Source organism: Xiphophorus couchianus, chromosome 9, assembly GCF_001444195.1.
Source record: "Xiphophorus couchianus chromosome 9, X_couchianus-1.0, whole genome shotgun sequence".
Lineage (NCBI taxonomy): Eukaryota > Metazoa > Chordata > Actinopteri > Cyprinodontiformes > Poeciliidae > Xiphophorus > Xiphophorus couchianus.
The window spans coordinates 4,112,511-4,125,668 of record NC_040236.1 but is presented as its reverse complement, the minus strand read 5'-3'; the positions used below and the strand labels follow the sequence as shown (position 1 = coordinate 4,125,668).

The 13,158-nt window shown below is 39.5% G+C and overlaps 1 protein-coding gene across 3 annotated transcripts in view; it reads left to right on the top strand.

Annotated features, from left to right (window-relative positions):
• mpp2b (MAGUK p55 scaffold protein 2b) overlaps positions 1-13,158 on the top strand; it is a 54,955-nt gene that overhangs the window by 12,778 nt on the left and 29,019 nt on the right. For 2 of the 3 annotated variants that reach the window (XM_028028631.1, XM_028028630.1), the window contains exon 2: positions 1,301-1,380. In XM_028028631.1, the coding sequence (XP_027884432.1) occupies positions 1,350-1,380 (31 nt within the window). In that variant the 5' untranslated portion in view covers positions 1,301-1,349. Of the gene's footprint in view, positions 1-1,300; positions 1,381-8,840; positions 9,123-13,158 lie in introns of those variants that run through there. The other variant, XM_028028629.1, reaches the window with a different exon arrangement.

Genomic DNA, 13,158 nt, shown 5'->3' with positions numbered 1-13,158 from the left:
ATAAGTGGGACTTTTGTATGTAAAAAGAAATGTGATTAATTTCGTAAAAACTTTAATGTATTATAATCTATTATAATTAATCTAATTAATTAATCAATGTTAATGCGCTAAAGTCTCGACCCAATAATCATAATTTGTAAGTGATTATATAAAAAAAGAAGATTAGTAGCATTTTAATTTTCTTTTGGTCAAACTAGAGAGTCAGGGCGCCATCTGCTCATCAGGAGTTACGTAATACCAGTTTTACAGAACAATATGTGAAGGAATGAATCAGCATATGTTCCCAAACAGTTCCCAAATTCTGCACAAATACACAGAATAAGCACAAACAATTTCTCTCCAAATCATGAGAATTTATCAACTAGTATAACCTAAGCTAGCAACAGGCATCTATGACTATGAAACAAAAAGAATAATAAAATAAACTTATAATAAACTAATGATAAAAGTAGAAAATTATGATGAAAAATAAAAAACGATGCTTTCCATTCAGTCTGTATGAGTTCAGCTTATTTTGTGAAATAGTTTCAGTGTGTAGACATGCTAATCCGATGGACTCATACCTCAAAACGCTTTCAGCTGTATTTGCAGTCAAACGTGAATATGGACTGTGATTGTAAATGTTCACCAAACACCAAAACTAGAATTCAGATTTTGATTTATGAAAACTGTCATAAATCACATATCCTTTTCCTTCCACTTCACATGTTGATGTTCAGCTGTCACATAAACGTTTGCTAAGGTTTGTGACTGGAATTAAGTTTTTCTGCACTTGTTAAGAGTGCAGAAGTTTTCCTAGATGTCAGTAAACATAAGGGTCTTCCTTAGACACACAGATCTTAAATTGAAGGCTTATTTATCTCCGCCCAAAGCTCTGCCTTTCCTTTTATTTCACCTGAATTTTAAAGAGCTCTCCATTGACACATACTGAATCTTTCATTGTCTTGTCAGTGGAGATTCTCATTTCATCTTGCAGCCTGATGGTAAATGGAGCAATTAGAGCTAACAGACATCCTTGCTGAGCTAATGTTAGCCAGCCTGCCCACTCATTCACCCGCTTGCTAGGCCTTTCCAACTGTTGTCTAATTGTATTCCCAACGGATGTGACGGCTTAAACCAGATGCCTACAGAGCAACTGGCTGCTCTATTCATAGGCCATAATACAGGTCCCTGTCATGTGCCGGAGTTATTTCAGATTACACTGAAAATAGTGAGATTGCTGTTTGTTTTCTTTCATCCTTCTGTATCATTGGATTTCTAATAGTGTCTGACAATAACCATTTCTTCTTTTTTATTGCAGTTAATCTAAAAAGTTGTGTGGAGGATAAAGGGAAGAGCCAGACTTCAAAATGCCTGTGGCAACATCCAGTTCGGACTCCGGTAACTATCTTGTTCTCTCTGTAGCTATCGGGTCTGTGTGTGTGGGTGTGTGTGTGCGTGTGGGGGTGTGTGAACGCTTTGTGGTTGATCCCTCCTCTCAGGACGTGTATCTAATCTTCTGACTTCTAATATGACTTAATGAGCTGGCTAATGGAGCACTGAAACCCCTACTCAGATCAGTCATGCCTTGAAGGATTTGCTATCTTATAGGTTGAAGCTCTCAACTCTGACTCAAAGCTGCAGTACTTAACGTTTGCAAAAGTATGCTACTATTGTGGTCTGCAAAAGTGCACCACTCCCGGTCAAAAACAACCATTTAGAGCAGCGGTCCCCAACCTTTTTAGTCGCGCGGACCGGTCAGCCATTCGCAATTTTGCCGGTGGTTGGGGACCACTGATTTAGAGCCAAGAGGCGGGACTTAGCTCTGTCAGTAAACCTCCTGTTTGCTGTCCATTGTGGTAATGGTGGAAAAAACTGTTTATCCACCATCATTGGTGACTATGCTAACTAGCATTAGCATTCGTGGCACGTTGTGTGAGTGATTGACAGCGCTAAGACCCTCCTCGTGGCTCTAATTGGTTGTTTCTAGCTGAGTAAAGTATTTTTGCAGTTAGTACTATTAGCACTGGGAGAAGGCGGAGTCCCCCGATTTTTAAAACATTTTTTTGTCTCGCATTATACTGTTACGAGATTAGGGCTGTTGTAAACGAATATTTTAGTAATCGAGTAATCTATCGATTTTTCTTACGATTAATTGAGTAATCAGAAAATAAAACATAAAACTTTGGTAAATCTTTTTTTTTTTTTCTCCGAAGAGTTTTTGCGGCGCTAGTGGCTCATATTTTTTCGACAGTAGGCAGACAGGAAGGAGGGTGAGGAGAGGGGGGAAGACATGCGGCAAAGGTCGTCGGGACCGGGAGTTGAACCCGCGACGTCCGCTAAGGCCTCCAAACGTGGGGCGTGCTAACCCGCTGCGCCACCACAGCACGCCCCAGTAAATCTAACATAACAGCAGTTTTACTATTGGATATCAGTCCAATTTTTCACAGTTGAGCTTCCCTAACAATGACTTTTCTGTAGCTTAGAAAATTAACCGGTAACAGTAATAGCTAATTTCTAAGTTAACTTGAAAAAAGTTATACAAGAATCTGAAGTTATATTCAATTTAATAATAAAGAGGCAGGCTCACAAATATGCTAATGAAGAAATGTCTATACTCCAGCTTTTAGTTTATGTTTTCACCTTCAATCAATTTAATAGATGAACTCTCACCTTGCCCAGACATTTATAGTTTTTGTGTTCATGTTGGCGACGGGATTTAACACCTTCGTTCGTCACACACAGAAACATCTACCAGCTATGTGCCGCCACAATGAGCCCCGCCACGCATTTGCTGAGACTGGGATGATATTAAATAAATGTTCCGGTTCATCCGTAAAGCTACACTTACATTAATCATCTAATGTGCAGCCGCCCGCAGCGTTCAGTCTATCCGCTCACCTGTATAAATACACCTGCAGCGCTGCACCCAGCTGTTCGCTCTGAACCAGCAGCAGGAGAAAGGCTGCCGTACTCCAGGCATCGCTCCCGTCATTTTAAGGATGCTTATTGGTTCCAGTGGTGGCTCCAGATTTTTTTTTCCTGCAGGTGCTAAGGGGGAGCTAAGCTTTTTCCTGAGGGTGCTATGACGGATCTTTTTTTTCCCTATAGTTATCAACACATACGCATTAGTATTGTTATTTTAATCAGACTGATTTGCGTTTATTTGACGCTTAGACGTCATCATGAAGCTTTGAATCATTAGCCTCATTACTTCCAGATAATATATTACATTGTTAAAACAGCATTTATGACAAAGGGGATACCCGAGTATTGACCCTTTGCAACTGCATCACTTAATCATTCGAAGTACCATGATGTACATTGGAAGTGAGAATCTGGAGTATTGAACTGAGTGGCTGAAGTTGTTTTCCCAAGTTGTTTTCGTGTTTATTCATGGCTTCTATTTGTTTGAGTTGCACTAATTTATCTGTGAATGTCACACACATGGTTGGGTTCATAGACGGCTGTATTTACAGAAGCCTGAAAAAGCTAGCTGAGAAACTGACCCATACCTCCTCCCGCCTGATGTGTTGATCAAATTACAGACTTTGCCTGAATTCACACCACATGATTTATGTCACTGTGTCATAAACAGCGTTTCCCCTTAAACCGGAGCAGCCATAAAATCGTACAGAAGACGAGGCACTAAACATTTTTTCCATACATGCTAGGCTACATGACGGCGTAGCACTGTTTCCATGGTAACTGATGGTTAGACGCTACCTTCTCCATAATGCAATATTTTATATCTTTCTAATCATTCTTACTTATAAAGTGTATGAACGTTAATCTTCTTACCTTGTATAAAGTGTTTGCTGTAAATCCGTGGTTACACCAACAGCTGCCAGTCATTATGATTCACAGCTGCATCCATCGCAGTATCTTTCCTCGTTAAAATAAAACAACAAGCTTGGTTTTGACCCTTGTCTGTCTGTGCAGCCAACTGCGCAGCACCTTGTGACCATTTTACTGCAAAATCAACTAAATAAAAGTGATATTAGGCTACCACATGTACGCATTTTGACAGGCTTTATACAGAAGAGCATAGGTTTGGACATCCATCGTGGTGGAGACAGTGACGTCAGGTGCAAAGGGTAATTTTGTCATATTTGTTCTGTTTTGTTTTTTAATTAACTTGTGTTTATTTAATTGCCTAATTAAATAATTTGACTGTCAAATTTGACTATCAATAAGTGTCCTTATGATAAAAAATGGTATGGTTATTACCGGTTAAGTTCGTACTGACTAACATATGGTAGTTTGCTATGATAAACACTGTCAATATTGTGTTGACAGTCAGTTCATCTAGATAAGGGACGTACACTTTCTGACAAATTGTGACAGCTGATTGGTCAGTTGCTGACAAATGCCCTGGAATGATTGGGGGAGAATTGCTCCACGTGTGCATGGGGGCGGAGCCGGCATCATGTCACAGAAGTGATAATTCGCATAGACAAAGTTCAAATCCTCTTGCGTGATGTTTTAAAAAAAAAAAAAAAAAAAACTCATTATATAATAATTTTGTGTCTTTTGATGAAAATGCCACAACAACTACATATAAGTAATGTTAAATCAGATGAAAAAAAAAATCTAATATTTTTTTGGGGCGCTATGGGGGTGCTATGACTTTTCCACGGGGAGCTATAGCACCCCCTTGAGACCTCCTGGCGCCACCATTGATTGGTTCCCCGAAAAATGACAAAGACCCAGACATTATCATCAATCAATAAAATCCTCCTAGGCTGAACTTGAAAACTGGACATTATGCTGCTTACAGTTAGCTTTCGTCAATAACTCAGGCGGAGGTGAGAGCGCTGCGCAGCACAAATAATAACCCGGCCGGAACACGGTGCGCTAAATAATAAAACATAACTTAACAAAGCTTCTAGGCAGATAAATTTTCCTCGAGGAATTTTAATAATCAAGGTACTCGAATCGCTCGAGGAATCGTTTCAGCCCTATCCGAGATAATGGTAAATTTGATAAATATGTAAAAAAACCTGAAATTCTTTGTTTTAAATAAAAGTTACATACTACAGCTTTAAGACTTTCCATTACAACTGAAAACTAATCAACAGTATGCTTCTGGACGTCCGGGAAATTAGCTCTATATGTATTTATTTTTTTTTATAAAACAATCTGCTTCAGAGAGCCTTACAAGTTTTTACTTGGAGACATTAAATTCCAGAAGTCATCCACTGGAGAGACAGAGTTCCAGGGAAGGAGTTTTACTGCGATTAAAGCTGTGTGTGGCTCAAACTGTCAGTCTTGATTTGTACACGAAGTGCAGTGCTCATTCTGCATGACTGGCATTTTTAGTAACACACTGTAAATTATTTCTCCATTTCCGTTTATGTCAAGTTGCAAGTCAGACATGTAGAATGTCTCCAGCAGGGTTAGAAGAACATGTTCGACTAAGCGGTTCAAATGTTCCGTCCTTTGAAAAGGGAACGCTGCTTCCGCTCTGGCGTTGTTTTGTAGCATTCATATTTATTTATTTATTTTTTACCAATATCTTGTATTGATGAAGGGGGAGCCTGACCACTGCACACAGCCCTCTCCAGCACATCCCATAGACTCGTAAAGGAGTTATGATCCGGATTCTGTTTCTCAATTTGAGCACCATATTGTAGTAATTATCCAATAGAAGACTTGTGCCTATTTGCTGAGTTAAATCCAGGTGGAGATTTAGTTTTTGACCAGTCAACATATAATCTTAACTGGGCAAAATTGCTACTTTTATAGAACTGGTTGTTCTATAAAACTAGCAGTTTGTTTAATTTTCATGGAATAGGTTTGAACTGATGAGAGATTCTGATGCTTTTATCAAAAATAAAAAAATAAAGTTCTAAATAAAGCCTTCAATGTCCTAGTGTTTATTCACAAGCTTAAAATAAACTTGTTTTTATTTAAAACAGACAATTTTCCTCCACTGTTACTAAAATAATCAATATTAACTATTATAGATGTATAGATGAACAATACATTGGAGAAAGCACACTTAATGCACTGAATATTACACCTTTTGGCTGGTTTGCTCTTTATCTAGTAGTACTGGGAGTGTCATATGCTGGTAGCCTGCAGCCCACAGCTTGACAGAGATTTCACTTATAGCTTGGACTTGACTGTACAGTACATGGACCAAGGCTTTTTTTTTATGACACCAAACTATAAATGGTGTTTTAGATTTTACCATGTCCATTTTTGTATGATCTTATCATGTGTATAAAAGTCACATTTAAAACCTTGCTTTATTTAAACAAAATTCTTCTGTCAGCCCAGGAGCAAACAGCAAAAGAAATCCTAATAACCGCAGCCCAATCAAGTCTGTTCAGCTGCTCCTGCCTGCAGCTCAGAACCTTTAAAAGAACCCAATCAGCATTCACTGAGGTAAATGCAGCTATTTCATGATTTCAGCAGTCCAATCTCTGTGGAGCCACAGCTTACCTTTTCTTCTGTTAACACATCTACCAACCACTGACAGGGTTACTATACTGTATGAAGGTTAACACAGTTCAAATCAATGGAGATTTATACCAGTGCATTTAAATTACTTCTTTTTAACCTGACTGCTGTCAGCAATTACCATTTTAAATCACCATTTTAAACAATCTGAGCCTATTTGGTGATGGATTCACATCAGATCTGTTTGGTCCATTTCAATCAAACTCCAGTTCGTTTGACCAAAAAGTCCAGTTTGTTTGGGAAGGTGTGAATGTGCAGTCAGACCAAAACCTCGAACTCTAATTGGCCTCGGTTCGGTTGAAGGTAGTATGAATACATATGAACGCCAAGCAGACCTGAAACTGTTCCAAAAATTAGGAAGTGGACTATTGCACAGGGCATTCTGGGTAAATACAACCAAAGCAAACCTGCTAGTGCTCGTGATCTTTCACCAAAGACCAACAAGGAATCCTAGAGCTGCTCAAATCTGACATTACTCTATTTTTGCTTCCATTTTGTGAAGAAGGAAGTTGCGGTCAGTTTCTTCTTCTGAGGTTTTTGTGTCGTTTCCTTCAGTCTGTTTGGATTTATAGTCAAAACCAGGAGTGGTGGGATTGTGATATGATGCGCAAACACATACTTATTTTATAAGTTTAGAATTATAATTTTCAGCCAATTTTTATGTCCAATTTTACTACTGGCTTCTGCTGTGCAGAATTATGATGCACTTCTCATGTCAATGAAGCAAAAGTCAGATGAAATGTGACATGACTGTTCAGATTACAGGCGCATTGAAAACTATTTGGTACATGTCTGATTTAGAAGTTGCACAAGTCTGATTTTTTGGGGGGGGGAGTGCAAAGGTCACAACTGGGTCATTCAAACTGCCATGAAAAAGTTTAATATGTGTCGCATTTGCCTGGCGTGTGAATGTAGCCATAGACACACAGAGAATCGGACATAGAACAGTTTCCCTACTGCATTCGGAGTTAGTAACCATAACAACAGGATGGTTTTCACAGGGTTTGTATGCTTGTCTTTCTTTGTTATCGACTTCTGAGAACCTGTATTAGATCACCAGAACTGTTCTGGAACAATCCCTGGCTGTACTTCTTCTGTTAATGCTATCGCCACATATGGGCACTCAACGGGTTTCTCAATGTTTCTGTCAGCATTTCCATTTTGTCATCTATACGAATTTAGAAGAAACAATTGATCATGTTAGGAGGAAAAAACACAGTCCTTAAAGGGGCAGTACTATGTGTTTTCCAACCACATAGAGCCACTTTATAGCAAAATAAAGTAGCTATGTTACCTTCAGTTGTTATAAAGATGCTGTATTCATCAAATATGAATCAAAACAAATTTGACTTTAAAATTTAATCCTTTGAAATTTTGCCTCTGTCTCTTTAAAAACCCCTGCTCTTTCTGAAACTCCGCCTTCAGGAAGTCATCACAACAGGGCTCTTCTATTAACTTTTTAACAATGCTTTTACCAGTGTTGCACTGAGAAGTATAAGGAGCTCAACAGATACACAGTATGCTAATTGCTGCTGACTAGTCTGAAGGAGCTGAGTGGGGGAGTTGCAGGATGGGGCTGCTCTGTGAAGTGGACGTTCTGAAGCTTGAAAACGGCAGCTCTGAGGAGGAGCTTCGGTCCCATCAAGAACAGCTAAATGGTTGCCACAGGAGATTAGAGGATTTCTCACACATGCTCGAAAGAATCAAGGAAACACGCCAAGTATGTTTTTGATGAGAGAATAACATTATAAAAGATGTAAAGCTAAAAAAAGTAGATTTTAGATGTTTCTGCTGCTTTAAAAATAAAATGAGTAGTTCATATGGGAACTAAATCTGGACGCGTTAGTTCTTTCAGCTCAGAATCCAACACGTTAATAAATAGCTATGAATGATTTACTGTCCCACTGGAGGCTAACTGGGATGGCTGGTTTGGGATTACTGTTGTTTCCTCAGTTGAACTGGAAACATTATCTAGGGAGATGGACGCCTGGGGATCTTTGGTCAGGCCTGGAAGCCATCTTGCTCCTGGTGTCTGACATGGATGGATGGATCAGGAACCTCCATATATCTTGTTTACTTCAGACCAAATGGCAGTAAAAAAAAAGCCAGATACAGTAGATTTTCTGTATATTGGTTTCATATGTTACAGGTTCTTGGTGACTAAAATGCAGAACCTTAGCTGATGCACAGTCTACACCTCCTTCTTCCTTGCCCTAATCCTCTGCGGATCTTTTCCCTAGTTGACCCCTGCAGAGAAAACTGGACAGAAAATGGTCCTGCCTTCCTCCCTTCCTCTTCCTCTAGAAGGCACCATGCTTCCTTCTCTCTGCTCCTCCTCCTCTCTCTTTACTCACCCATCCCTGCGCCGTCCCCTTTCATTCATGCAAAAGAGGAGCCTCTCATCCCAGGCACAGTTTCTACACATTCATGTTGAGAGCAGGTAGGGGAGGATGTAGAGAGTGTGAGGATCTGTTCTGGACGGAAGAGGCGAGGATCGGTGACAGAAAGACGAAGGGGGAGATCTTACCCGGGTATTGGGCGTGTTGCTAGGAGTGCGTGCCCCGTGAGAGAGGAGTCGCTCAGCATGGCTGGCAGCCCGTTTGGGAGGCTCTCTCTGGGGGAGGGCGACTCAACCAACTCCTTGGAAGGAATAGAAGGGAAGCTGTGCGGGGAAGGTAAGAACCAGGCTTGTATCTACAGGCTGGCTCAGAGATCTTTGGATGGCTCACCACGGTGTGGAGAGGAAGAATGCTACACAGAGGTGTAGATCATAGCGAAGATGATGAGTGGATTCAGGCAGCAGCTGATTTGCTGGTGGAGCTGCTGGTGTTGGGTGGCCAGTTGTTTTAAATTTGCCTAGCACCTGCTCTGATGTAGTGCTGGGATGAAGATGATCGTAGACAGGCTGGAATCGGCGGTGGTGTGTGTACAGCATGCTGTAAACAGGAAGGAGGACAGAAAAGAAACCATCTTCTACCTTACTGAGGCGTCATAGGACTGGTATCAGAATCAGAGCTGGGGCAGGTTTGAAATTCATACTGTGTCATAAACTTGAGAAAAAAATGCATTAAACTGTAAAAACTGTAGAATATGATCTATCTGGTTTTATTTTGAACTGAATTATTCCAACTGCAGCCAATACAAAGTACAAAACATGAATTACTACAGCTACAATGGCGCTATCTATAACAGATATTTAAAGAGGCAGTATTATGTACAAATTAACTTTTTTGAGTTTTACATTGTGTTATTATGTTATTCCCTCATCAAAAACATACCTGAAGTGTCGCTTTGATTCTTTCATGCATGTTAGAGAAATACTTTAATCTCCCTTGGCAACCATTCAGATGTACAAAATGCCTGGGCGAACCTAGCCCCACCTTCAAGGACAAAGCTGCAATTTCCAAGCCTCCAAGTTTCCGCCTCACAGAACAGCAATCCCTCTGCAGTCTAGCCAGCATCAATTAGCTAGCATCTCGTGGATCTGTGCATCTGCTGAGCTCATTATAGAAGCTACGTCTCAGTGAAATGCTGGTAAAAACATTGTTAAAGGGTTAATAGAGGAGCCATGTCGTGATGACTTCCTGAAGGTGGAGTTTCAGAAAGAGCAGGGGCCTTTGAAGGGTCAGACGACCAATTGTAAGTCTGTAAGTAAATAAAAAAAATTAAGTCATGTTTGATATACGAAGCATTTTTATAACAACTGAAGGTAATGTAGTTACTTAAAGAGACACGGTTTTGCTGGAAAATACATAATACTGCCCCTTTAATGGAAGCAAAAGTGCTAAACATCTCTACAGTGCCCCCTAAATTGAGACAGGCCAAATCATACTTTTTACAGATCTGCAATTTGCTACATAGAATTCTCCCAAATGAAGAAAAAACATCTCTTGGTTGTTGTATGTCCTAGAATGTACAGGAAGACATTTTGGATCAAAAGGTCATTTTTTTGCAAGTTTTCACATGTACTCACCTTTAACAAACTCCTCCTATGGACATCGAGCCATTGGCTTCATCTTTGGTCATTACTCAGTAAAAGGGACGGGGGATTAAAATGATCAAAATCTAGATTTTGTTGTGCATATCTAGGGGCTTAGTGAGCCCGTGAACTTTTCTCTCCTCACCTACATACCAAAACATTCAAAACTGTAGAATTTGCATATAGAAAGTCCGAATTGCACCAAACGCAGCAAACACCGTATGAGTCATTCATGTTGGATTTTTAACAATACTAAGAGCCTTGGGTCGCCACATGGCCAGAGCTTGCAGCTATTTTTAAAACTGGATTTTGAAACATAGACTTGAACTTGCAGCAGCATATTTGGGAGGGTGCAATCCTGGAAGATTCTATGATTCATATTTCTGAAGAAAACTGAGCGCACTTCCTCTGATATCAAAAGGATTTTAAGAAATAGGAAGAACTTCGAAACTAAATGTAGAACAATGTTTTTAAAATTCAATACCCTTCACATAGTTTAAAGTCTGTTGAGCGCAGAACCAAAAAAAGTGGCAGTTTGCTTCTGATGTGAACGCAGACCAGCCTTGATCCAAACCAACTACAGCAACTATGATTATGATATCACAGCTGAGTGTTAAGATGTAGTAGTATCAACTACGTTTTTTGTCTGTGCCTCGCAAGAGACCATTTGCTTACATATGAAAGCCTGAACATTTCTAAAGATGGGTTACTTGGTCTGCATCTGAAAACAGATTTTGTTTTTGTATAAATAGAGAGAAACTACTCTATTTTTACTCCAGGTTACCATGTCAAGACAATTTTGTCTTTTCTCTAAAGAGGACACTAGTCATTTTTGGGTTTTTATCAACAAATAAAATTCAAATCATAATGGGAAATTAAATGTTTTTATAGAGAATATGTAAAGATTAAATTTGAGCTCTGAATCCCAAATATTTGGGACATTTTCTGTCCCACTGGTGGCTGACTGGAATGGCTGGTTTGGGAATGCTGCAGTTTCATCAGTTGAAGTGGAAGAGTTATGTAGGGAGAAGGACACCGGTGGACCTTACAATTAGAGAATATTATTCATGCCTAATTATCTAGTGGAAAATCAATAACTGTGTTTCCATTAGCCATAAAATTACAAAAATTAATTTGCTTAATGGAAACAGCGATTTTGAAAAATCTTGTTTCTTGCTAAAGCATTTTTATGCTTGGATGAGGTGGTTTTTCAGTTGTATAAATAGATGCATTTCACAGTGGGAACACTCTTTTTTTTATCGCAGTCATGTGATCAAAAGTTGGATGTTACTACTGATGGAAATGACAAAAAGATGAGAAGGAGTACGAGGATGTAACTGCTTACATCCGTCTGCCATGATTTTTAAAGAGCTATGACGTAAACAAACGTATTCACATGTGATTATAATTTAATTTCTTATTTAATGGAAACACTGCAATTGTGAAATTGTTTTTTCGACATTAGCAGAATATCGACAAAGATTTGCTCACATTTGAAATGGAAACAAAGCTAGTGAGATAAGAAGTTCTTTAGAGAAGTAAAGCATGGCGAACAAAACAAACAACGTGGCAGATCCTGTTAGAGATAATTCTGTTTGTTGAACTGAATAATAATGTCTGGATAATGTTTACTTTTCTACCATGGGAACCTCCATACTTTCACAAATAATTAATGGATTTCATCAATAATAAATAATATTGCATTTCTTGCAACAGTATTTTTTTTAAAAATGCCGTTGCTTTGGCCCCGTCTCTGTTGATTCATGCACGCAAATACCTCAGGACGCCAGCTGAGGGGATTAGAAACAAAAAACAACTAGTTTATGGTGTCATGTTAAATGAGACAAGACTACACGCTTCATCACATCACTTGCCAAGCCCACTGTGTGTCACATAACGTGCGGCATTGCAACGTATCCTCTGCTCTCTAATGTGGCCTGACAGGCCGGCGGTGACAGCCATAATGAATCACATTTTCTGTCAAAGTAGTCTGTCTACCAGTTCAGGGTGAGGGCGTGTGTAGGGGTGTGTGTGTGTGCTCCTGTTGGTTGGAGACGGTGTAGAGCAGACCTTTGCTGCATTGCACATTCACAGTGAGTAAGGACGGGGATCATTCAAATGCACAAGCCTTTGGATCAGAGAAGCCTGAAAGTGTCAAACTCCCAAACCTCACATCCTGCTCTGTCTTTCTGCTCCCAAAAGCCTCACGCTGCAAGAGAAACCCTTTGAAGGCGAGTGAAGCAGCGTCCAAGCAGGAGATGATGGATCGTTGAGTGCACTGTGTTGGTCGGATTAGACTGTCTAAAAAAATCGTTGGGGTCTCAACAGAAAAGGACAATTCAATTTGGTTCAGCTCAGGGTGTCTGATAAGGCACTTCAATGATCTCAACGTAATTTTTCATTCACAGCTGGATGGAAAACGTATGTAGAGTCATATAGGGACGCACTGATTCACTTTTTTCACTTTTTTCACTTCCCATACCGATACTCATATCAGTTTTAGTATTGGCAGATATCGATCCGATACAGAAAAACGGTGCAAAATTGGCATTTTTTAAACACAGACATACATGTACTGAATTACAAATTTATTTGACAACTCTGCATCAGTACAGCACACTAAAATACATAAACTGCTTCACAAGTTTGGTCAAACATGTTAAGACAACTTTAATTTGTTCAGTCATACAATTAGGAATAGAACAGCCAATGGAAAATAAATAATAATAAAA